We start from the raw sequence: 26,879 nt of genomic DNA, 5'->3' as shown, positions 1-26,879 counted from the left end.
TAAGATCAGGCTTTTGGGGTTTGCTAACTTTTGACGCAAAAATTGTTAAAATAACATGAGACTTTTTCTCCAGATTTTTTGGGTGCATCTGAGTTATATTACAAGCATATTTCAACGCAAGATGAATTTCACCAAGAAAAAATGTCTTAGCAATACCACTTTGGATCTTAATGACTTCATTTATCTTAATTTCCTATTTACCTGTTTTTTGCATTATGTGTGAATATGTTATATATTTATTTATTTTTAAATTGTCTGTATCTATCGATTTTGAACACAAATATATTTTATTTAGTAAATTGTATCAAACCGTTATGGAAGGAGACATCACACCGATGACAGAATAGATATAAATACAGTATATATTTACTTGGGCATTTTCTTAAAAATGTTTAAAGGGGAGTATGCCCCGGACCCCTCCAAAATCCCCAAATAAAAATACTAACACATTAACAGACATTATGGATAGGTATGTAACACAAGCCATGTGTCCATGTGTGATACAGTAAATTAAGGCAGTTCCAAGCATTTTGGGAGCCCTGAGCAAGATTTGCCCACCTCGCCGACAAAACATTTTAGTGGTCCCGCTCGTGGCAGCGGAGAGAAACATTTGGAGGTTTAAAGTTAATGTCCTGCAATTCTATTCATTTCGCCATGGGGCGGAGAGAACTTTGAAGTTATTAAGCAAATTTCCTGAAATTCAACACATTGTGCCATTGTCGTTGAAATAATAAAATTCAGTTTAAAAGCTAATTTCCTACAATTCTACACATTTTGCCATGACCTATTCCATGTTCATTTGATATCTGAGTGAGAGTGACTAAAAAAATGTCAGGGCCCCTGGGCATTAATTTGGCCATTACTACAAGGCTTAGATAGCTGGCGAGACTAACTTGCCTAGCAATCTATAAAATCTTAGCTGACGGGATAATTGAGTGACTGTCAGTGACTGACATAACAAGAGGAAAACTGCTGATGCAGAACCACATTTCTAAACTGCACGTTGTGTATTCTACTATCCTACGTTTTTTTCTGGAGGGGCCTCTAGTGGCTGCTTACTGTATGTCGCTTACAGATAGAAACGGCACTGCGGTAGATGTATTAGATACTTATTTACAGTAACATGATGTGTGATAATTAAAGGACATCCTGAAAGAAAGAGTATTTCTGTGAGACATACAGAGAGCCAGTGGTGTAGTTTCAGTGTGTCTGCAGAAGACTGTACAACCCATCAGGCTGGGATGAGGTTGCTGGTCTGTCGGGGATTGAGCTGTATACGTGGTACGTATCAGACTAGAGAAAAGAAACAAACAGTTTAACTTCAGTCCTTTAATTCTACAGTACTGTAAATGTAATGTCATTTAAAAGGATGTAACATCAATCTGAAACTGAGAGCCGTTCACAATCACCAAACACAGTGAGTTATTCTGAACTTACATTGTCGTTTTCAGATGACTTTCCATTTTCTTCAAAAGGACCTGTACAACACAGAAGGAGCCTGAGTGAGTGTTTGTGTGTGTGTGTGTGTGTGTGCACGTGTCAGTGTGGGTGTGGTTCTGCGTGTCACTTTGCTGTGCCTAATGTCCCTTCACACTTCTACTCCTGACTCAAACCATCCTGTAGACGTACAGCTCTATTCTCATGCTCTAACACATTATCTTATGTATAACTTATATACATACATGCTTACTGATATGACTACCTCAGACCAAAATCCAAGCCTAAACAACTTTGAGTCCTATAAAAAGCCCTACATGATATAAATCTATGGGATAGAGTTAAATAGTCAAACCTGGTGGTACAGATGTGGATGGTACAGAAGTGATCAGGCTGTAGATCCCTGCATTCTCTGAATCAGCCTGGAGGAAAGAGAGAGAGAAAGGTCCTTATTATCCCTCAGACTGTGTCTATCCGTCCAAAAAAAAGTATGTATCTATATCCAGGGTTATTATTTTTACTGTACTTACATCATCATTTGCAGATACCTGCACAGGACCTGCATCTCACAGAGAGAGACAAAGTAAGAGGTTGTGTGTCTGTGTGTGTGTGGGGGGGGGGCAGAAGAAGTGAAAATAACAGGGCTTGATGTGACTTCACACTTCTCCTCCTGACTCAAACCACCCTGGAGACTTACAGCTCTGTTCTCACACTTTCAAGATGCTCTGATTAAAAAATGTAAGTCAGTATGGTTGGCATTGAGTGATTAAGTGTTATTGTGCTGAGGGTCCCAAATTCACATCCCAGGTCAGGAAGACGGGGATAGAAGACCTTCTGTGACAAACTCACCTGAGGGCAAAAACGTGGATGGTACAGAGGTGATGAGAGAATAGATCCCAGCATCTCTTGAATCCAACATGGCTGCACTGCTCATAGCTCCCATCACCAAATCACCTAGAACAGAAACAATATGAAAATGAAATTTGAATATGTGTTTGTACCTGCATGTGTGTAGTTGTGTTAGTAGTGTGTGTATGTTTGATGTATTTTGTTTGGAACATACATTGGCTGTGATCATCCTGTCTGGCTGTAGGTCTGTACAACATAAAAGTATAAGAAGGTTGTGGTAAGAACATCTCATCATGGACAATACAGAACTAAAGGTTGATACAATCTGCATCATATTCACAAGGGGAATTCTTACCTCTGAGAATTGGTTTTCTCTGAAAAACAAATTAGACTTAATGAATGATGTTGAATACAGCCTACACTACACAATATCACCAAAAGGAGTTGAAAGATTAACTCATGTCAAAGGCACTTACGTTAATATGAGAAAGGAAAATGTTTGCAAATTATTTGTTATGCAGAATCAGAAGTACTCACTGGTCCTCCTGCAGAGATAGACAGCTGTCAATCCCATCAGGAACACGCCCACTCCAGAAGCCATACCCACTGCTGCCTGCCATAATTGCACTGCTGTTTGGTGACATGATGACATCAGAAGAGTTCATTAGCTCTTAATCCAAATGTAAATACTTCAATGGTAGACAGGTGTTAGAATACCACATTATTATTAGTCTTGGTAAACGTTTCCGTTTTCATATATGTGAGAAAGGACAGCTAGTTAGCTAAACATTTTAAATTTGAGTCTGTGAATGAATATGTGAAATGTTGTTTGTGCTATTCTAATAACTAATTTGACTGGGTTCATGCAAGTTGTTGATTGATCGTGACTAGGAGGAATCCTCACTATCAGTATAAGTAATTTGGCAGTGCACCAAGAACATTGTTTTGAAAACCGAAAGGGGTGTCTCAGTTTCAAGGTCTCAGCTTGAAGAGAAGAAGCATCGTGAGGTATTGGTTGGTCTCATGCATGAACCAAACGTTAATGATGAATTAATTATGAATAATAAATAAACTAAATCTTGAAAATATAACTTGTCTGTTTAACTTCTATGGGCTATGTGGGACGCTAGCGTCCCACCTGCGGGACACAGCCAGGGAAATATCATGGCGGCAAATTCAAAAACAACAAAATGTCATAATTCAACTTTTTCAAACATACAACTATTTTACACCATTTTAAAGATACACTTCTCCTTGATGTAACCACATTGTCCGATTTCAAAAAGGCTTTATAGCGAAAGCAAAACATTAGATTATGTTAGGAGAGTACATAGACAAAAATAATCACACAGCCATTTTCCAAGCAAGGACATGTGTCAATAAAACCCAAAACACAGCTAAATGAAGCACTAACCTTTGACGATCTTCATCAGATGACACTCCTAGGACATTATGTTACACAATACATGTATGTTTTGTTCGAGAAAGTTCATATTTATATCCAAAAACAGCATTTTACATTGGAGCGTGAATGTCTGAAAATGTATTCCCACCAAAACGGCCGGTAAATGTGCACATCAATTTACAAAAATACTCATCATAAACGTTGACAAAATATCTAAAAATTATTTAAAGAATTATAGATAGACTACCCCTGGATGCAACCGCTGTGTCAGATTTTAAAATAGCTTTACAGAGAAAGCACATTTTTCAATATTCTGAGTACATAGCTCAGCCATCACGGTGAGCTATTCAGACACCTGCCAAGTTCGGGGCAACCTAAACTCAGAATTGGTATTAGAAATATTCTCTTACCTTTGCTGGTCTTTGTCAGAATGCACTCCCAGGACTGCTACTTCCAGAAGAAATGTTGTTTTTGTAAGAAATAATCAATATTTATGTACAAATACCTCCATTTTGTTCTTGCGTACATATCACTTATCCAAAGGCATAACGCGCGAGCGCAGAACGAGAGACGAAAGGTCAAAATGTTCCATTACCATACTTAGAAGCATGTCAAACGCTGTTGAAAATCAATCTTTATGGTATTTTTTACGTAAAATTGCGATAATATTCCAACCGGACAAAAGCATATTCATTCAAGAAGAAAAAGAAGGATCGGCGTGCTCGCGTGACTGCGCATATCCAATCCCTTTGTTGCCAGGCAGACCACTCAGTAACTGAGCTCCTACTATCTGCCCAGTGACCGGAGAATGCTCAAACCTCTTTCTGAGGGCTAGAGACAGCCAATGGAAGCCTTAGGAAATGCAACGTTACCCCACAGCCCAGACAGGTTAAGCACTATATAAGAGAACTAATGGGACTTCTCCGGCGGAGCTCCCGACCGACGTTTACTATGGTACATTAAGTCTGTTGGAACCTCTCCAGCTTGCTGATAAAAAAGAATGATTAATTTAATATTGATTGACTTCAGGTGCCACCGATGGACATTTCCACGACAAGTCATTTAGCAGAGGCTCTTATCCAGAGCGACGTGCATTCATCTTAAGATAGCTTGGTGAGGCAACAACATATCACAATCACAAGTACATTTTCCCTCAACAAAGTAGTTATCAGCAAAGTCAGTTCTAGCAGGAAAAGACAAGTGTATTTTTGCTGTGGGATTACTAAATAAGGATACTTACCCAAAACTCTTTTTTGACTGTTTGAATTCACAACGCTGTCTGTGGAGCTTTGACCTCCTGTGCACATACAAGAGAGAGACGGTTGTTAACAGTTAACACACATCGCAACTTAGTCAACACCAATAAACAAAAATCGTGTGGCCATACTCACTTTCAGTTGGACTCTTTGGGGTGTCAGTTGTAAAGGTAGGTCTAACAGTCAAATCTGGTGCAAAGCAAAGTCATTGGATCTGGTTATACAATAAGGTATCTTAATGGGATGATTTAATCAATCCAATATCAACCTCGTTTTCTAGTAATTAGGCACATTTGTGATGAAAAAATTAATACAAATACCTGGGTTAGATAATATAAGTCAATCTTTTTCAGTTTTACCAACTAAAAATGACCAACAAACCTGATGTAGGATTCACTACTGTGCTGGGGGGCAAAGGAGAGGTCAAACCTGGTGAGAAGAGATGAGAAGAGAAGTGTACATTTGTTTCATATCAAATAAAATAAAATGTTTTTTGTCACATGCGCCAAATACAACAGGTGTTACAATACAACCTTACCATGAAACACTTACTTTCAACAATTCCGTTTTTTTTTAAATAAGAAAATATTTGTTTTTTTTATAAATAATTAAATAAATTAAATAAATAAAACGTTTCAAAAAGTAACACAATAAAATAACGAGGCTATATACAGGAGGTAATTCAGGTAATATGTATATGTAGGAAGGTGTAAAGTGACTATGCATTGGTAATAAACAACAAGTAGCAGCAGAATAAAAATGGAGGTCAATGCAAATAGTCTGGTTAGCCATTTGATTAACTCTTTAGCAGTCTTATAGCTTAGGGGTAGAAGCTGTTAAGGAGCCTTTTGGACCTAAACTTGGCAATCCGGTACCACTTGCTATGCAGTAGCAGAGAGAACAGTTTATGACTTGGGTGGCTGGAGTCTTTGACAATTTTTAGGGCCTTCCTCTGACCCCGCCTGGTATAGATGTCCTGGATGGCAGGAAGCTTGTCCCCAGTGATGTACTGGGCCGTACGCACTACCCTCTGAGGTCGGATGCCGAGCAGTTGCCATATCAAGCGGTGATGCAATCAGTCAGGATGCTCTCGATGGGGCAGCTGTATAACTTTTTGAGGATCTGATGACCCATGCCAAATCTTTTCAGTCTCCTGAGAGGGGATAAGCATTGTCATGCCTTCTTCACAACTGTCTTGGTGTGTTTGGACCATGATAGTTTGTAAGTGATGTGGACATCAAGGAAGTTGAAGCTCTCAAACCCGCTTACACTACAGCCCCGTCGATGTGAATGGGGGGCATGCTGAGGGAGTGCTTGCTGTCCTGGCATCACACTGCCAGGTATCTGACCTCCTCCCTATGGGCTTTCTAATCGTTGTCGGTGATCAGGCCTACCACCATTGTGTCGTCGGCAAACTTAATGATGGTGTTGGAGACGTGCATGACCACGCAGTCGTGAGTGAACAGGTAGTACACAAGGGGGCTAAACACAAACCTCTGACGGGCCCCTGTGTTGAGGATCAGTGAGGCAGATTTTGTTGTTGCCTACCCTTACAACCTCTTACAACCTGGGGGCGGCCCGTCAGGAAGTCCAGGATCCAGTTGAAGAGGGAGGATTTTAGGCCCTGGGTACTTAGCTTAGTGATGAGCTTTAAGGGGAACTATGGTGTTGAATGCTGAGCTTTAGTCAACAAACAGCATTCTCATGTAGGTGTTCCTTTTGTCCTGTTGGGAAAAGGCAGTGTGGAGACCAATAGCGATTGCGTCATTTGTGGATCTGTTGGGGCGGTATGTGAATTGTAGTGGTTCTAGAGTTTCTGGGATGATGGTGTTGATGTGAGGCATAACCCACCTTTGAAAGCACTTCATGGCTACAGATGTGAGTGCTACAGGCCAGTAGTCATTTAGGCAGGTTACCTTGGCGTTCTTGGGCACAGGGACTATGGTGGTCTGCTTGAAACATGTCGGTATTACAGACTCATTCAGGGAGAGGTTGAAAATGTCAGTGAAGACACTTACCAGTTGGTCAGTGCATGCTCTCAGTATGTGTCCTGGTAATCCGTCTGGCCCTGCGGCCTTGTGAAAGTTGACCTGTTTAAAGGTCTTACTCACATCGGCTAAGGAGAGCGTGTTCTCACAGTCGTACGAAACAGAATGGTGATCTCATGCATGGTTTAGCGTTGCTTGCCTTGATGCAAGCATAGAACGCATTTAGCTCGTTTGGTAGGCTTTCGTCACTGGGCAGCTCACGGTTGGGTTTCCCTTTGTAATCCATAAAAGTTTGCAAGCCTTGCCACATCCAACGAGCGTCAGAGCCAGTGTAGTAGGATTCAATCTTAGCCCTGTAGTAATGCTTTGCCTGTCTAATGGTTCGTCTGAGGACATAGCAGGATTTCTTATAAGCATCCTTGAAAGCGGCAGCTCTAGCTTTTTGCTCAGTGAGGATGTTGCCTGTAATCCATGGCTTCTGGTTTACGTATACTCCTCAATGCCATCGGATGAATCCCAAAACATATTCCAGTCTGTGCTAGCAAAACAGTCCTGTAGCTTAGCAAGCGTGTCATCTGACCACTTCCGTAATGAGCGAGTCACTGCTAAGTCCTGCTTGAGTTTTTGCTTGTTAGCAGGTATCAGGAGGATATAATTATGGTCATATTTGCCAAATGGAGGGCGAGGGAGTGATTTGTACACATCTCTTTGTGTGGAGTGAAGGTGGTCTAGAGATTTTTTTCCTCTGGTTGCAATTTCACATCCTGGTACAAATTAGGTAAAACGGATTTAAGTTTTCCTGCATTAAAGTCCCCAGCCACTAGGCGCGCCGCTTCTGGATGAGCATTCTCGTGTTTGCTTATGGCCGTATACAGCTCGTTGAGTGCGGTCTCAGTGCCTGCATCGGTTTGTGGTGGTAAACAGACAGCTGCGAAAAATATAGATAAACTCTCTTGGTAAACAGTGTGGTCTACAGCTTATCATGAGACATTCTAGCTCAGGCGAGCAAAACCTCTAGACTTCCTTAATAGTAGAGATTGCGCACCAGTTGTTATTGACAAATAGACACAGACCACCACCCCTCGTCTTACTGGAGGTTTATTGTTCTGTCTTGCCGATGCAGGGACAACCCAGCCAACTGTATATGATCCATGTCCTCGTTCAGCCATGACTCGGTGAAACATAAGATACGGATGGTAAAGCAGGATAATCCACTTGCAGACGAATTCTCACCAAGCATCAGGATCTGCGACCCCTGTATCGGCGTCTCCTCTTCATGCAAATGACGGGACTTTGGGCCTGTCTGTGAAGAGACGTAAATCTTTTTCCTTCAATTCATTAAGAAGAAATCTTCGCCCTGCGAGTAATCGCTGTTGTCACGTCCTGACCAATAAAAAGGGTCATTTGCCATAGTAGTATGGTCAGGGCATGGCAGGGGGGTTGTTTTGTGTGTTTTTTTTTCTAGGGGAACTTGTTCTAGTTTTCTATTTCTATGTTTTGTTTTCCATGTTTGGCCGAGTATGGTTTCCAATCAGAGGCAGGTGTCTTTCGTTGTCTCTGATTGATAGCCATACTTAGGCAGACAGTTTTCCTTTGGGTTTTGTGGGTGGTTGCTTTCTGTTTAGTTTGTTAGTATACCTGACAGAACTGTTTGGCTGTCGTTTGTTTTTTCTTTGTGAAGTGCCTTCATTAAAAGTAAAAGATGAGCACTCAACACGCTGCGCCTTGGTCTCCATTCCACGACCCCTGTGACAGCTGTTCTGATGTCCGGAAGCTCTTTTCGGTCATAAAGAGATGGTGGCAGAAACATTATGTACAAAACAAATTACAAACAACGCAAAAAAAAACTGCCAGAATAGCACAATTGGTTAGGAACCCGTAAAACGGCAGCCATCCCCTCCGGCACCATTCATATCTAAGAAAGGTAGAACAATTTAGCGTACAAGCAGCTATGAATAAGTCTATGAGTAAACCTGTTAGAGCTTTAGTGAATTAGAGTGAACTAAAAATGCAATTGCAAAGTAAAGGATACTTACTAGTTGGTCTCACTGTGATGTCAGGGGTCAAAGTAGAAGTAACAGTTGAAACTGCTGGAAAGCAATACAAGTGAATTCTGTATCTGATTACACAAGAAGAAAGGTATTCATTATTTCTGATAGAGAACAACACAACTCAGTCAATAGAAAGATGAAGTGTTCACAATTTCATAATTTGTCATAACATTATTAAAACCCAGACCCTTAAAAGCTTATGGTGAACCATGGGATGCCCCGTTAACATCCCACATAATGCTTACATGGATATTCCCTTCATTAACTTCTAGAATGGTCTCTGCCACTGATGATTGCCTGCTGTCTGTTAAATGCTCTACATTGGGTGTCACTCTAGTATGGAACCGTGAAATGCGGGGCTGGGGCACGAACTGACCTGGGATACCGTTTGGGAAAATGTATTTTTTACCTCTAAAAACCCAGCACACCAGACTATACATTATAAGCTTATACATTGAAGTTACGCAAGCCCATTTTTTATTGGAAACTCCACTTCCTTCCTGTAAATGTCTCATTTGTCTGAGAAAAGACAGGTAGTCAGCTAGAGATGGATGCTTACCCAGAACGCTTTCTGTGGAGCTTTGACCTCCTGGGCACATGCAAGAGAGTGACTGTTTAATAACAGTTAACACACAACACAACTTATTACGCCACTAAACTAAAATCATGTGGCCACTTTGGGGTGTCAGTTGTCAAAGTAGAACTAGTTGTTGAACCTGGTGCAAAGCAAAGTCATTGGATCTGATTATACAAAAATAAAGGTATCTATATGGGTTGATTTAATGAATGAAATATCAACCTCTTTTAATCAGGGGAAATTTGTGAGTAAAAACCTGGGTAAAATCAATCTAGTCTATTTGTTTAGGTCCTATCTGCTAACGAGAGAAAGATGACCAACTCACCTGATGTAGGATTCACTGCCGTGCTGGGGGTCAAAGGAGAGGTCAAACCTGGTGAGAAGAGATTACACAAGAACAAATGTAAATTAATGTAATATCTAAGGTTATTCAATAAGCAGAAAGAGAGAAGTACACTACACATTACCTGCAAATCAGATGGACTAAAAGTACACAAATCTGTACTGAAATTACAAGCAGCAATGAATGGGTCAATTCATAAGTTGGATGGAGCTTTAGTGAATTAATGTGAACAAAAATATACATGTAAGTTAATATTAGTGGATCTACTTACTGGTAGTTGGTGTCACTGTGGTGTCTGGGGTCAAAGTAGAGGTGACAGTCGAAACTAGTGGGAAGCAATATGATTACACAAGAATAAGATATTGCATTAAAATGTTGGTCACCTAATTTTACAGGCCCATAATCTAAACACTTGACTGTACAATTGGTATTTGCTGAGATGGTAGTTTAGAGGCCCAACACACCTTCTGTAGGACTCACTGTCGTGCTGGGAGGCAAAGTAGATCTAGGACCTGGAGTTAAATCCACTGAGAAAACACATTAATGAAATTAGCATTTTATTAATGATCGTATTAATGATCATCATGATGTTGTTGGCCTTTTGAAATACCTTCATGACTTGTCTTTTCAAAGTGGGCAAAGTAAGACTATAAAAATCACTATGGACAGATTGCTTCTAGCCCTGGTAGATCATATTTCTCCTCATTATAGAGATGATAAAACCAATTCATAAGGTGATAAAGTCTTTCAGGACAGATAAGGTGTTGATTGTTGTTTACAGCTTCCTAGAATAAAGTCACCATGTTATCTAACAGCAGAAGCTTAACGGTGCACAGACATGATCTATACACTTAACCAGTTCAACAAAGAAATTGTAATAATTGTGGTAATGGTCCCAGGCGTTGGTGTTGAGACTGGTTTCATATCTATGAACAAAATGACAAAAGGTTTGTAATGTAAAGTGTTCTAAACAACATCCTCCATCATCAACACAATTAATTACAGAGAAAGCCACACCAACAGTTATACTTACACATTACCAAAGCTAAACCGCTTTGTCTCCCTGCTGTAGAGGGTGTCTGTATAGTTGTTGGATCACTGATGTGAACTCCCACTAGATTTACAACCATTTTGGGATTGGAATGTGGTCTTTATTTTGTGGGTCAGAATGTTATTTGCTGGCAGTAGCTCCCTGCCTGCCCTCATCCTCAAAGAGCATTCCCCCAACTGGTCACACCCAAGAGGAAGACCGAGAGCCAGGTGGTCCGACCAGTTGGGGGACGACCTACACATCCTGGGACTCAACAACAGATCAGCCTGGGACCTGGCCCAGAAGAACACAGTGTGGAAAACCATATGTCAAAGTGCTATGCTCAAAAGGAGCGAGCGAAGATGAGTGAATGTGTGAGTGAGTGAGTGAGTGAGTGAGTGAGTGAGTGAGTGAGTGAGTGAGTGAGTGAGTGAGTGAGTGAGTGAGGGTCAGAATGAATATAGTCATACTAAAAAATGTCAGATCGTGAAGACCTGCAGCACTGATAAATTATTATTTATTAGATAATGACTCACCTGTAAAGGTGTACCCATCACTGCGTGGAGAGAGAGAGTTTGGTCCTGAGCTCACTCTGTAATCACAGCTAACCTCCTTACTCCTCACTGACTGAAGAAGTCTGATCAGATCACTCTCAGCCACAGAGAATTGACAGAACCAGCATTTGGAATCTGTGTGTTTCTTCTTCCTGATGTGTGCTCTAAAAAGACTCTTACTCTGCTCTCCAACATACAGGTTACAGGTGGTGTCTTTACTGACAGAGCCAGGAATTAAACAGGTGATGATGAAGTTCTCTTTCAGACTGACTGTGATATTTGGTTTCTGACCTGTTGGGAGAGGACAACGACTTAATGAAGTACAAGGCACACTATTCAGCATATAAAAATATACTGTAGAGCCTACAGTCTTTCACAATGCAAGTTCAAATCATGATGGTCATAAACATGACCTGGACTTGTGATTTGTTTAACTATTTTGAATTAACTTGGACTGTGATTTAAAAACATTAATTCAAATTAATTGATTTGTTCAAAATAAGTTAGCAATAAATTAAGTATTTGTCCAATGGGCGGAGACGTCTGTTTCACACCTAGTTTTGATTTACATTTGATTGAGTTGTCAGCTAATGTGAATTCAAAGTGAAATCAACAACATTTCATCCATATCATTAGATTTAGGTTCAAGTTGGGTGAAAAAAAGACCAACATTCCCAAAATTATTTTGGCAAATCCAATACATTTTCCACATTGATTTAATGTCATCAGTAGAAAAATTATTTTTTGTTGAAAAGACAGTTTTTGCTCATACTAATAAGTCTGCACTTAAAAAATGTACATATAATACATATTTCTGTAGTTTTCTGGAAGTATCTTACCTGTAATAATGTATTTATCACTGCGGGGAGACAGAGAGTGTGATCCTGTGTTCACTCTATAGTCACAGCTCACATCTCTCTCCAACTGCAGATGTCTGAACAGATCATTCTTAGTAACACTGAAGGTACAGAATAGTTTGGATAATGCTTTGTTAAATCTCCTGACCCAAGCCTCTTTGTAGGCCTGAGACTGGTCTCCAGTGTACAGGTTACAGCTATGACCATCACTGACAGACTCAGGAAGTACACAAATAATGGTGATGTCATGAGAAGATTCGTCATTGACACTAATGTCTGGTTTCTGCAGTTCACCTGTGAGGAGAACACATCAATAACTGTCCATACTGTAGGTTCATGAGAAAACAAACCTCTTTCTGTACTAGATAACTAAAAGAGTAAGAAACAAATAGTTTGTATATGTTAGCATGACATTACATATTCCAATCTGATTCCAGTGAGCCAATCAGATCAGTGTATTCATAATAATAATACTATTTTACCAAAAATAGTGATAGGCGCAGGACGACTGTGCGTCGATGGATAGTGGGTCTCTACTGTGTAAAAACATCTCAGTTTGACCTCAGCAGATAAACGTTCACCTGCCCACGAGAGCAGCTCAGCCCCTGTGAGTGACCTCGTACAGGGTGAGGGTTTAGGGTCTCTCCCCTCTGTGTAGAAGTAACACTGAGACACAGAGACAGATGGAGGAGTCTGACAGCTCAGCTGAACTGAGTCTCTCTCTCTGATGACTGTAGAACTCACTGTCAGCCTGGGCTGAGGGAGGTCTGTAATATCAGAATCAGGAAGTAAACAACTTTCAACAGTTTGCTAAAATACATTGCCTGAAAAAATCCCTCAAAATCCAAAAGTGCATAACTTCATCTCTTATTGCTTCAGTCAGTATTTAAAATGTATATTATATAAATAATATACAATACTCTGGTGTGTTAATCTTGGACCAGAATAGAAAAACACTGGGGTATAATAATACATAAACTACCCCACTTACCCAGGAGAGTGACTGAGACAGGGTCACTGTAAGGAGAGTTGATAGACATCTCTACAGCATAGTAGAAACATCTCATGTTGACCTTGGTGGTTGGACCTTGACCTGCCCATTCAAGCAGTTTGGTCCCTGTGAGTGACTGTTGACAGGATGTGTTTTGTTGGAGATGTTGTCTTTCCTCTATGTAGAAGGAACACTGAGACACAGAGGTAGATTGAGAAGTGTGACATCTCAGCTGAACTGTGTCTGTATCCCTGATGACTTCAGGACTCACTGTCAGCTGAGGAGGGACTGTGAGTTCAGAGGGAAATAGTATGTCAATTTAATATTCAACGGATTACTATGTTCATAACATCCTCATGTGTAACAGACCTGAGCATTTCAAGAACATGACTCATCACGTCAAATGAATTCTAGATTTTAAAAAGACAGTAAATCCTTTTGTGAAACATTAAGTCTTTGAAATCAGAATAATATTGTTGCAGGTTAGTGTATTGTTGACGAATGTATCTCAGAACATGTTAAGATTTAAAAGGAGGGTCATGTTTACAATTATGTAAATAACCTGCTTACCTTGGACAGTGACTGAGCCAGGGTCGCTGTCAGAGGATGGGGAAGAACTACCAATAGCATAGTAGAAACATCTCACATTGACCACAGCAGGTGCACGTTGATCTGACCACGAGAGGAGCTCAGTCCCTGTGAGTGTCTGCCGACAAGATGGTTTAAAGTCTCTTTTCTCAGTGAAGAGATAACACTGAGACACGGAGACGGATGGAGAAGTCTCACAGCTCAGCTGAATTGAGTCTCTCTCTCTGATGACTGTAGAACTGACTGTCAGCCTGGGAGGAGGTGGGTCTGTGAGATCAGGAGAATAGTGTCTCTTTCAAAGTTGCATTTAAAAAACATTACAGGTAATCCATACATACTAGTAGTATGGATACTCCTTTAATCAAATGTTCAACTATGTCAGCATTTATGTTTGTACAAAGTACAGTGAACCCTATCATTATGTGAAATGAAGATGTTTTGGAAATACGACAGAATATCTCATTTTCAGAACAAGCTTAATTAATACGGTATAACAGTGAAGTGTATAATTGTTTAAACCACCTACTTACCCTGAACAGTGACTGAGACAGGGTTACTTAAAGGAGATGTGTGAGACTTCCCTACAACATAGTAACACTTCACTTTGACCACAGCTGGAAATGTTTGATCTGCCCTCTTCAGCAGCTTAGTTCCTGTTATTGTTTGCTTGCACGATGTGTCTGGAAGATTCTTCCTCCCCTCTATGTAGAAGAAACAGTGAGACACATGGAGAGATGTAGGACTCTCACAACTCAGCTGAACTGATTCTGTCTCTCTGATGACTGTAGAACTCACTGTCAGCTGAGGAAGGTCTGTGAGAAAAGGGGAATTTAGCATTTAGCGGTTTTGAGAAATTTACTGACAGCCTAATCGCTCCTAGTTATTTCAGACTTAAGGGTCTTGAGTCAATTACTTTATGCAGCGACAGTATTGGAAATGAAGGAGATATAATATATTGCTTGATTGCTTCATGTAATAGTTTATAACAACACACAGTATGATAACATATCACAAGAGGAACATGGTAATGATGGCACAACAGTACATTGTTTACAACCATTCAAATAGTCTTCTTACCCTGAATTGTGACTGTTGAAGGCTCACTGTATATGGATCTAAACTGTGAACCTGTAGCACTGTACTGACAGTGTATTTTGACCTCAGCTGGAGATATCTGACCTGTCCACATCACCAGTAGTGTTCCTGTGAGTGTCTGTTGACAGGGTGATGGTAGGGTGAATTCCACTTGCCCTTCCATTATGAAGTAACACTCAGAGACAGATGGAGGAGTCTGACAGTTCAGCTGAACTGAGTCTCTCTCTTTGATGACTGCAGGAATCACTGTCAGACTGGGCTGAGGAAGATCTGTGACATCAGAGAGATGATGGAGTGTCTTTTTTAATTGAATTATAAAATCATTTTCAATGTTTAACTACTCATACAGATAATGTACCACTTAATATTATGAGTTTGAAAGAGAAAAACAATTAAGACACTGAAGTCTATTTAACAATAAACAATGAGAACCCGTAGAAGGAACAGCCCTTAGGAGGGAGTTATCACACAATAATCCTCGGCTTCGATGGGCATTTTGCTTTTTGTAAAACGGTTGCCAAATATTTAAACAAAAGATTAAGGACATGTCTTTCATTAAAGACATATTATTGTTCTGAGTAAATGTGTTTTATTTTCATCCTTCCACCAGGACTTTTGCTCATTTTGGAACGTTGCTATATGGGCACAGCCAAACAACGGAAGTGATGGATTTTGTTCTGACCAGAACTGTCCCAGAGCTTGGGGAGGTGTGTCTGCGCATGTGCTGCAGCGGCAGGTGCGCAAGACCAAAAACTTTACTAGCATCATACATATCGGTGAATCGCTGTGACATATGAAAAACAAGTGATAGTGTAATCAATCTGTAATAACTATGTAAAAAAGTAACGAACGTGTTAAATTAGTATGTGACGTACATTCATATCCAGGTCCTGATTGGTCAACAAGCTTATTTGACGCATCAAACAGTGTTATTTCACGTGTATCTTTTTTGAAATGCGAAGACCCAAATGGCATTCCATACTTTCCAGTGCACGACACACTGACATCACGTACAGATGCGCGTGACTCTTGGCTGCAGTAAGAAAGCCATGCCATCTGCTCCCATTCAACATAGCCTACATGTACATTTTTATTACTTCTAAACAAATAACCTTTTGAGGGCTCTCCTACGTTTACAATGATGTGTTGATTCTTGCTTGAACAGTCAATCAGATTATATTTGGTTGTGATCTTTGGATGCAGCAAGTTGTTAGCTAGAATGCTAAACACTCACTGACATAGCAATAGGCTGTAGAAAAAGATAGCCAAAGAGCCATTTTACTGGTTGAAGTTGAAGTTATTTTTAGTATAATACAGTTGATTTCCAATGATGACAAACATTATATTAAGCAGGACATTCATACGAGCCTTATACTCCAATTATAATCCAAAAGTAGTGTGAAATGCACTCATATGCAATATGTAAATAGAGGCTTTTTTTGTTGGCATTCTGTTCTGTCACCATAGTGGATTGAGCAGTCAAATGGAATAGCGAATAGACCATTTTTTTGTGTTTGTAAACGTTGCCACACGAGGGCGATGCGTGCAACGTTTGCAAACACAGAAAATTGTCTATTCACTATTCCATTTGACTGCTCAATCCACTATCTCATCAGCCCAGCCAGGCAATTTATAAACTTAAACTCCACTGTAAAAAGCATTTAGATATTATATCCCATTTATTTTAGACTAGCATTTGGTTTTCAACAGCGGAGATTTGTATTAACCTTGCTGTCTGTCTCATTCCACGGGGATGCTGACCCATGTTGACTCCAATCCTTCCCACAGTTGTGTCAAGTTGGCAGGATGTCCTTGGGGTGGTGGACCATTCTTGATACACACAGGAAACTGTTGAGCGTGAAAAATCTAGCACTGTTACAGTTCTGGCACCTACTAGCATACCCCGTTCAAAGGCACTTAAAAATATTTTGTCTTGCCCTTTCCCCTCTGAATGGCATACATTCACAATCCATGTCTTTAACCTGTCTCCTCCCCTTCATCTATTTATTGATTTAAGTGGCTTTAACAAATGACATCAATAAGGGATCATAGCTTTCACCTGGATTCGACTGGTCCGTCTATGTCATGTTAATGTTTTGTATTCCCAGTGTTTACAGCATCTCGTGGAAGGATGAAATTGTATGGATGAATTCATCAAAATAACGTTTTTATTGAAAATATGTCAATCATTATTTGAATATTTTGGTAATCCGTTGTTTTGTCTGGTAACTCAAAAATTTACATATCGCAGCTTAAAATTCATAATAATGATACTGACCTTTGGCTTTGATGTACTGGAAGGTATCTAGACATAACAAAATGGGTCATTATTATGCTCTTTTTGCCATTAAGAAAAATAAGAAAACATGAGATGGGAACACTTTACACAAGCTGGTGAAGCAGAATAGCCTGGAATGCATTCACAGCCATGTTATCAAGCAGTGGTCATTCTTATCTGAACAAAATGTAAAATAATGACAGAGAAATATAAATCAATAGGATGATCAATGGAATAAGACACATTTATTATAACCATAACATGTTGACATATTAAGAGTTCCTAAAGTAAAAGACTAAAAGAGGGGAAAGAAGAATGGAATATCCTGTAGCACAAACAGATGATGGAACTTGGAACGGAAAAATAACTCACCGAAAAGGAGGATGAGCAAAAACAGACGACCAGCCATATCAGGGATGAACAATGTCATTTTTTAGACAGCTACATACATACTGTTAGTCTGACTTCACAGAAGATGGTGGCAGTGACTGGGACAAAGAATAAATGTTTCAATAGAAATGTAGATGTGGTGCTTGTTCACAGGAAAACCACAGATGCCTCATATGACAACTGTGGGCTAATGTCATGTTGCAGAGGACAAAGAGGCTGAACATTCAGAATCATTTATCGGTCATTATTTTTATGATCTAAAGCTATCTGTCTTTAACAGATTTTATTTTGTATCATTATTGCCGGCAATTCGATTTTTAAAACCAACAAACTAACTTGTCTGTCTGAGAGAAATATTTATCTTTGACTTTTGTTTTACATTTTTGACAGCTGCACAAAGTTTAACTACAAAAACCCTGCATTTGTGGTTGAGAGTTTGATGATCTCTAAAATGTAGAAGGGTTTTCATATTTCATTTATGTTTGGTGAGTCATGTTTAATAATATGCCAGAGCAGTGAAGGTAAACTGATAAGCGCAGTAAAGGAAAGGAAAGGATGGAAGGAAGGAACGGAGGAGAGAAGAAGAAGCGAGTTCACACTACTCAGACTGATCAGTTTACCTTTAATACTCTGACTGGTACCTAAATGTCAGCGCCCGTTCAGATGAACCGCTTGCTTTGCTTGAAGTGCATAACATTGAACGTGTGTAGGCTGAGAATGCAGTTGCTGTTTTTATACTAACGTTTTTATATAGCCTAACTTTGAGATTAACCGTTTGATCATGCCTCCTAAAAAAAAGCAGCAGCCGCCGAAGAAGTAACGGCTATTTGGTTAGATTACGGTTGATACATTTGTCTATTTCATTGTTAGAATCCAACAAGCACCTGCTGAGGCGCGGAAAACTCCTCTTCATCCACCTACGATGGTGATGGTTAAAGAAGCGCTGAAGGAGTTGGACTCTCGAATGGTCTCATCGCAGGCCATTCGCGGCTACATAACAGAGAAATATCCATCTGTGGACCTGATGAGGTTGAAGTACATGACACGCAAGACCCTGAAAAAAGGAACCGAGGGCGGGGTATTGGTGAGGACACCAACTCGATAGCAAACGGCGCACAGGGGCGGTTTCGGGTAAGTGACCCATGCATGTCTAAATCTTCTTAACTAAAGTAAATGCCCAGTGTTTCCAGATTTCTATGAAATATGACCTATAATTTACAACATGAGTGAAATGGTTTTCCTTCCCAACAATTCTAATTGAGTATGTTAAAGCAGCTTTCCTGTTTGAATTGTGTTTTTTATGTATATATTACTACATTGGGCAATTACATACAATTTCCAGTGGCACACTGACTCACGTAATGATGAAGCCATAGGCTACTACTCACGGTGAGGGCCAATGCGCTCCTCTTGGCAATAGCCTCTCAAGATGAGCCACTTTGAAAAACAGTGCTGCTGGTCACTAAAAAATGGGAGTTGAGAATTATATTGCTTCTACAGACAGTCTTCTATTTTCAGCAGTAGGTATTTGCTTTACAAACTTTGTATTTTGAAATGTGCAAACAGACAGCTGCAACCAGCTATATACAATAAATCCATGGACGGCAGTTCCCTTCAAATCAGGACTGGCAGCCATTGCTAGTGTACCCATGAGTTACCACTCAAATTGCCAGGGTAAGAGGTTCCAAAAATCGATGTATTACATGTATTACACCAACAGAATGGTGTGGGCAAATACCTGTTACAAAAAATATTAAATCAAGTATACTGCTGATTGGCCAGCTCAGCCAATGAGCCAACATGATATAATGTTTAACGAGGAAATTACAAGCATTATCGAAACTGTCTGTTTTGTGTAACAAGTTTAAGTGTTTTTTTGTTTTGTTTTTTCAAGTTATGCTTTGGCTACAAATACAAGTATAAGATTAGTGATGGGGAAACAATGCTTCCTGGAGAGTTGAGATTTTCCAGCTAATTGTCTGAAATAGGTTAAATTCTCAAGGCTTTGATCAAGTGCACACTAGTGGCACCTGCTGGTCGAAAGAAATTAGAGCAGCCAAATTATTGTAGATTATGTCCCACACCCCATAGTGTGTACAGTGTAGCCTTTTTGTCTTCTACCAATCAGGTGGTTGTTCCGACGAAACGAAAATTTGGACGTCATTAATCACGTGCTTCTGATAAAGTGATACGGGCATCAGCACACTGCGATTTCAACGCATGCCTCAGAGCTTAGGCATCAAACGCAACATCACCATACAGGATAAGTCCACAACATTATTTGTGTACGAATAAACAGAATATAAACTTTTTTTAAAGTGAGAACTCCACTGGACAGTTACTTCAATAGGCTACTTGTGGCAACTAGGCTTTGTTAACCCAAGTAATTAAATCAAGAAAAATGTGTTCCAAGGTGAATGGACTTTATTTTCTGAATGTGATAGTAGCTTACCTGCCAAATGAGCCAAACTTCATGGTACCAGTTCTGAATATAAAGTTGTGTGTTTATTAGATTAGTCAACATTATATGACCAACATATTGAACATGGGTTTGCTGCTTAATATAATGTAGCTCAATATGTATTTACTCTCCCTTGCCAGCTTGCAGTCAGGGGTCAGGTGAAGGAGCCCAAGCCAAAGGCCACTGAGAACACTGATCCCAATGTGGAGAAGGCTGCCAAGGTTGGAGCCAAGAAGACTAAGGACAAGGAAGCCAGTAAACTGAATCCACTGAATTGATTGTGCTCCTCACTCCTAGGATTTAGACATCACCCTATAATCTGCCCAATTGTATGGGATCATTGTTATTGAGCTACTCCCATTGCAATGGAGGACATTTAACATTGCTCATTCAATGACTTGTATGGGTATCTCACATCTCCTCACGGTGTCCATGATTGCATGCATACACACACATCACTAACTCTTGTCTCTAGAAGCTGAGAAGAAAAAGGCTACAGCCAAAAAGCAGAAGGAGAAACCTTCAGAGGCAAGTGTGGTTTCAGTTATGTTCTGACTATTGGCATTGTTCAAGTGGTTTTGGTGTATAGGGACTTTTTTTTACACTTTTGTCATGGGTACTGTTCCCTATTTGGGCTTTACCATGGTTAAATGGAATCTCTAAATGGGTGATTGTATTGCAAACCTGTCATTTTCATCTTTCAGGATGCAAAACTCAGGAAGGCCGCAAAAGCATCTGCTTCCAAGGTGGCCCCTGCTAAGAAGTCCATGTCGAAGAGTACAAAGGGGCAGAGGGGACAGCTGAGGATCAACCCAAAGCACAGAAGACTACCAAGGGTGAAGGGGCAGCCAAGAAGGGTGCAAAGGCCAAAGCTTTCCAGAAGCCTGCAGAGGGTGATGAAGGGGACACTGCTGATCCTGAAGCTAAAACCACAGGGAAAGGAGGCAATGGGGGCAGCAGCAGAATGACTGCACTCCTTTTATCCACTTTATATGTTTTTAAATAAAGCTGTTTTTTGTAGTTCTTGTTTGTCTCATTTAAGTGTAGACCTAACTGCTGTAAAATGTAATCTCCACTTTTACTGTAGATGTAGATAAGTGTTGATGGTGGCTAGGGGTTTGTAAAGATGTTTAATGATTCACTGATGCAAGATATATATATTACACCTGCTTAAATCAGTACCCTCTTCTGCCAGATTAATTGTATCAGTAGTACAGTGAAAAATATTGATGACTATCGTCAGGGGTCTTCAGTTTGATATTCAAAGGTACCCAAACCAGAGTATTGCTATACAGTCAGGATTTTGTTGTTCATCCATCATAGGTTGATGACCATTGCACGATTCATTAGGATAATCTGGTACAGTGAGTGTGCAGATGGTTGAGACCAATCTGAGCCTGGAACACACTGGACATGACATCTTGGTACCAGTCTCCTGAGGGACGGCCTTGATACTGGTTTTTCGCTGTTAATTATGAAGGTATGGGAAATTATTCAAAACTAGTCTGTTATGGGGCAGTGCCCACAATGGTGCAATGCAACATGTTGTACCACTTCAGTTTGTCCACAAGGGGGATGAATAACTAATTGGGTCTTCAGTTTGATATTCAAAGGTACCCAAACCAGAGCATTGCTGTCCGCTGGTGCTCCTGGTTCTTTATTCCCTGGAAGTTTAACCAGCTTTTACTCAACCACCCCTACGGAGAAGAATAAATCATTAATGCTGTGGACCTCAAGGCCTGATTTGAAAAGGATACACAGGAAGAAGCGAAGCAAGGTTTTACTCTGCCCAGAATCTGTCCACGACGTGAGCAATTCGCATGGAGGTCAATGAGTTGTATTTGGTAAACAAATATTTGCCAATTTGCTACTTGGGGGTTATTTGAACGAATCCAAGTTTTGTAATTGTTAGGTTGTGGACTCGTGGCATTTCTGCAACTGAAAAACCAACTTCATATTGGAGTTATGCCTGTTGTGATACTTATGGATAACCCATTTTAGCATGAATATTGCCATGGAGGGCTTTCACTATTTTAACATAGTCAACTGGGTGGGAATTCCTACGAGTCAGGAGAAATCTGCCATTGAAGAAAATTGAATACTTTAAAATGGAGAGTATAGACAACGCCATTGAAGCTGTCACAGATGAGGCCTATCTATGACCCAGTCACACTTATCTGCCCTCATTGGCTAGAACGGTCTCACCTGCTTTCCATCTTTGAGGACATTGTTAGAGCTCGACTAGCTTGTCAATATAGGCAACATTTGCAACACATCAAAAGCTTGAGGTTGAAATAGAAACTGGGTTTGTTGACTCAATCCTTCATTTTTAAAACCGCATGTTTATTTGTTGAAAAAAATAAAAAGTTTACATTTCATTTTCACTAATAGAAACAGTACGGAAGCACTGAAAGTCTGAGCATTTTCACAGCTCTTCAAGTATGTTCATTCAGTTTAGAGATTAGATTATAGTTTCAGCAGGGGCAGATCCAACAGGCCAGGCCAAGAGTGCAAGGTGTCAAGCTGAGCATATTCCGACTCAGTCCTGATCCAATCAGGCCCAACGTCGCGTTTAGCTTGTCCAATAGAAACAAGTTAAGAACCCATCACTTGCATGATCCAGTGATGAATTAGATTTTGTCCACAACAGTGCACTGTAGCTAGTCACATCAATCCTCCCAGAAAGAAGAGCGATTTGGTGAAATGGGCAAAGACTGGGGTGATTAAGAAGAGGGGCAGAGGAAGATAAACATGGAAGAGAACATATTGGGAGTAAGAAAAGGGAGAAAGGAGAGATTTTAGGGTTAAAGAGAGAAAAGGAAGAGAGATTTTGGACGTAGAGAAAAGGAGAGTGAAAAAAGGGTGAAGTCACTAGCCACGTGGATCATCAACATGCCAGCTATTTACCTTCCCAATCCTGCCACAAGAGAAAGCCCTCAAGCATCTGCATTAATGACTGCAATAATAAGAAGAAACAAATTCAATACCACTTGAATCAATTCTAAAGAAAGAAAACATCTTCCACGTGTAAACAATTTCACAGTTCTGAGAGAGAGAGAGAAGTAAGTGTGCAGATCTCCTGGCACCTCATCATCCTCCTCCTTTCCGCTAAGCCCGCCCTGTGCTGGCCTGGCTCCACCACATGCATCAGAGGCAGTGTACGGGTTTGTTAGTTAGTCACCCCCCCCCCCCCCCCCCCCCACACACACATTGTTCAGGGAGCCCCGCCCCACCATCATCTCTCTTCATCACTCATTAAGAGAGCCCCACCCGTGTAGGTCAACTCGGGGACATCAGGAAGCGATCCAGGTACTGCGAGATGACCCCCCAGTTCCTCCACAGGAAGGCGAGAAGGACGACGAAGAGCAGCGTGGAGAAGGTGCTGCTGAGCGTCATTAAACTCTGTAACAGCTTTAAGGTCACCATTGGCCTCATGGTGAAAACTCTGAGCAGGTTTCTTCCTCTCCGGCAACTAAGTTAGGAATGATGCCGGTATCTTTGTTGTGACTGGGTATATTGATAAACCATCCATTAATAACTTCACCTTACTCAAAGGGATATTCAATGTCTGCTTTTTTTAAACAATAAGTGTCCTTCTTTGTGAGGCATTAGACAACCTCCCTGTTTTTTTGGTTAATCTGTGTTTGAAATTCACTACGTGACTGATGGACTTTACAGTTAATTGTATGTGTGGGGTACAGAGATGAGGCCATTAAAAAATCATGTTAAACACTATTATTGCACACAGAGTGAGTCCATGCAACATATTATGCGACTTCTTAAGCAGAATTTAACTTCTGAACTTATTTTGGATTTCCAAAACAAAGGGGTTGAATACTCAATGACACTTTTTTTATTTTGTTGGCGTAATTCCACTTTGACCTTATTTATTTTCCTTTTTTATTTTACCTTTATTTAACTAGGCAAGTCAGTTAAGAACAAATTCTTACTTTCAATGACGGCCTAGGAACAGTGGGTTAACTGCCTTGTTCAGGGGCAGAACGGCAGATTTTTACCTTGTCAGCTCGGGAATTCGATCTTGCAACCTTTCGATTACTAGTCCAACGGTCTAACCACTGGATTACCTGCCACCCCGATATGGGGTATTGTGTGTAGGCCAGTTACAAAAAAATCTCAATTTCATACATTTTAAATTCAGGCTGTAACACAACAAAATGTGGAAAACGTCAAGGGGTGTGAAGACTTTCTGAAGGCATTGTATGTTTTACCATTTTGATATAAAAGCACTTTATCTATATAGTCCCCACATTTGAAGAAGTCACAAGTATTTGGACAAACTCATTTATAGTGTATTAAGGTAGTCAAACATTTTGTATTTTGGTCCTAGATTCTTTGCACCCAATAAATACATCAAGCTTGTGACTCAACAATCTTGTTGGATGCATTTGCAGTTTGTTTTGGATTATGTTTTTGCCCAATAGGAAATTAATTGTATCCAACCGCTATGGAAGGAGGTATCACACAGTCAACGTAAAATACATAAATACAGTAGATTTAGCATTAACTAGGGGGAAGAAATAAGAAAATGCTCAAAGGGGAGTATGCCCCGGACCCCTCAAAAAAAAAAATATATTAACACAGTAACAGATATTATGGATTCACATGTCACAGAAGTCAGTTGTCCATGTGTAATACAGTATTACCTGTTAAGCAACTTATTTACAGTAACTGGATGTGTGATAAACAATGGATGTCATGTGAGATAGAATGTATTTGTGTGAGACATAGCTACAGAAAGCCAGAGGTGTAGTGTCAGTGTGTCTGCAGAAGACTGTACAACCCATCCGGCTGGGCTGAGGTTGCTGGTCTGTCGGGGATTGAGCTGTATACATGGTAAGTATCAGACTAGAGGAAAGAAACAGATTTACTTTAGGGCTTTGAATCTACAGTACAGTTAATGTAATTCATAAGGGGTATTTATGAGGATGTAAGACCAATCTTAACTGAAAGTCAAATCACAGTGAGAGAAAGAGAGATACTTGTTATCCTCGAGTCAGTCTGTCTGTGAAAACAATGCTATAATAATAATATAATAATAATATAACAATATATAACATATAACTCTGTAAATAAATATAGCTGTTGGTTTGATACTTTGAACATTCAATGTTGAAGCACTACTAATGTAACATTAAGGTCTTGATCCTCAGATCAGACAGTCAGAGGGCAGAGGATGCTGGTGAGAGGAGTTATAGGAGGACAGGCTCATTGTAATCATTGAAATGGAATGAATGGAATGGGAGTCAACACGTAGTTTGATGTTGATGTGTTTTGGTGATTTGTTGGACTCCGTCCCATTTAAATTACATTCCAATCATTACACTGAGGCCTGTCCTCCTATGACTCATCCCACCCAGCCTCTCTCTGTCAGATGGGATATTTATGGTGTCACAGAGTACCACTGTAATGTAGGAATACTCACCATGACTCCGCTGCTCACCGCTCCCATAGACAACCCAAATCAATCTACAACAGAAAACACAATGAAATATGAATTACGTGTTTGTACATGCGTGTATATAGAGTTCTGTAAGTTCGTATCCTGTGTATGTTTCGTATGGATTTAGTTTTGGGGAACATACATTGGTCTGTGATCATCCCTGTCCTGGTTGTAGGTCTGTACAACTATAAAGTACTAAGTAAGGTGGTGTAGTGGTAAGAACATCTCATCATGGACAATACAGAACTAAAGGTTGATACAACCTGCATCATAGTCACAAGGGGAATTCTTACCTCTGAGAATTGGTTTTCTCTGAAAAACAAATGAGGCTAAATTAATTATATTGAATATAGTCTAACCTATACAATTTGATCAAAATGAGTTGATAAATTAACTTCTCAGGGCTACGTGGGACGCTACCGTCCCACCTGCTGGACACACTATTCAACAGCGAGTGAAATAGCATGGCGCAAAATACAAAACGGCAAAAATATCATAATTTCAATTTCTCAAACATAGGACTATTTCACACCATTTTAAAGATACACTTCTCCTTAATGTAACCACATTGTCCGATTTCAAAAAGGCTTTACAGCGAATGCAGAACATTAGATTATGTTAGGAGAGTACATAGACAAAAATAACCACACAGACATTTTCCAAGCAAGGATATATGTCACAAAAACCCAAAACACAGCTAAATGAAGCACTAATCTTTGACGATCTTCATCAGATGACACTCCTAGGACATCATGTTACACAATACATGTATGTTTTGTTCGATAAAGTTCATATTTATATCCAAAAACAGAATTTTACATTGGCGCGTGATGTTCAGAAAATGTATTCCCACCAAAACTCTCGGTGAATGTGCACATCAATTTACAAAAATACTCAAAATAAACGTTGACAAAATACATAACAATTATTTTAAGAATTATAGATACAGTGCTCCTTTATGCAACCGCTGTGTCAGATTTTAAAATAGCTTTTCGGTGAAAGCACATTTTTCAGTGCAGTACCAGAGTCGAAAAGTCAAAATGTTCCATTACCGTTCTTAGAAGCATGTCAAACGTTGATTCAAATCAATCTTTATTGTATTTTTTACGTAAAAATGCGATAATATTCCAACCGGACAATAGTGTATTCATTCAAGAAGAAAAAGTAGTAACGGCGTGCTCGCTGGATTGCGCATCATCAATCCCTTTGTCCATAGGCAGTCCAATCATTGACTGAGCTCCTATTCTCTGCCCGGTTACAGGACAACG

At 40.0% G+C, this 26,879-nt stretch overlaps 1 protein-coding gene across 2 annotated transcripts in view; it reads right to left on the bottom strand.

The window, feature by feature from the left end:
- LOC115208187 (uncharacterized) overlaps window positions 1–26,879 on the bottom strand; it is a 216,210-nt gene that overhangs the window by 127,596 nt on the left and 61,735 nt on the right. Inside the window, exons 1-22 of one of the 2 annotated variants that reach the window (XM_029776049.1) lie at window positions 17,672–17,809; window positions 17,300–17,326; window positions 15,004–15,291; window positions 14,457–14,738; window positions 13,909–14,193; window positions 13,339–13,626; window positions 12,929–13,114; window positions 12,330–12,641; window positions 11,473–11,781; window positions 10,371–10,433; window positions 10,178–10,231; window positions 9,889–9,936; window positions 5,083–5,136; window positions 4,932–4,988; window positions 2,824–2,916; window positions 2,642–2,660; window positions 2,501–2,532; window positions 2,287–2,391; window positions 1,968–1,996; window positions 1,793–1,859; window positions 1,438–1,478; window positions 75–1,293 (exon numbers count right to left, since the gene is read on the bottom strand). In XM_029776049.1, the coding sequence (XP_029631909.1) occupies window positions 1,201–1,293; window positions 1,438–1,478; window positions 1,793–1,859; window positions 1,968–1,996; window positions 2,287–2,391; window positions 2,501–2,532; window positions 2,642–2,660; window positions 2,824–2,916; window positions 4,932–4,988; window positions 5,083–5,136; window positions 9,889–9,936; window positions 10,178–10,231; window positions 10,371–10,433; window positions 11,473–11,781; window positions 12,330–12,641; window positions 12,929–13,114; window positions 13,339–13,626; window positions 13,909–14,193; window positions 14,457–14,738; window positions 15,004–15,291; window positions 17,300–17,326; window positions 17,672–17,729 (2,790 nt within the window). In that variant the 5' untranslated portion in view covers window positions 17,730–17,809 and the 3' untranslated portion in view covers window positions 75–1,200. Of the gene's footprint in view, window positions 1–74; window positions 1,294–1,437; window positions 1,479–1,792; window positions 1,860–1,967; window positions 1,997–2,286; window positions 2,392–2,500; window positions 2,533–2,641; window positions 2,661–2,823; window positions 2,917–4,931; window positions 4,989–5,082; window positions 5,137–5,328; window positions 5,377–8,971; window positions 9,026–9,545; window positions 9,576–9,888; window positions 9,937–10,177; window positions 10,232–10,370; window positions 10,434–11,472; window positions 11,782–12,329; window positions 12,642–12,928; window positions 13,115–13,338; window positions 13,627–13,908; window positions 14,194–14,456; window positions 14,739–15,003; window positions 15,292–17,299; window positions 17,327–17,671; window positions 17,810–26,879 lie in introns of those variants that run through there. The other variant, XM_029776048.1, reaches the window with a different exon arrangement.

Source organism: Salmo trutta, chromosome 14, assembly GCF_901001165.1.
Source record: "Salmo trutta chromosome 14, fSalTru1.1, whole genome shotgun sequence".
In the NCBI taxonomy this organism is placed as follows: domain Eukaryota; kingdom Metazoa; phylum Chordata; class Actinopteri; order Salmoniformes; family Salmonidae; genus Salmo; species Salmo trutta.
The sequence above is the reverse complement of the archived record's forward strand: the minus strand, read 5'-3'. Positions and strand labels throughout refer to the sequence as shown.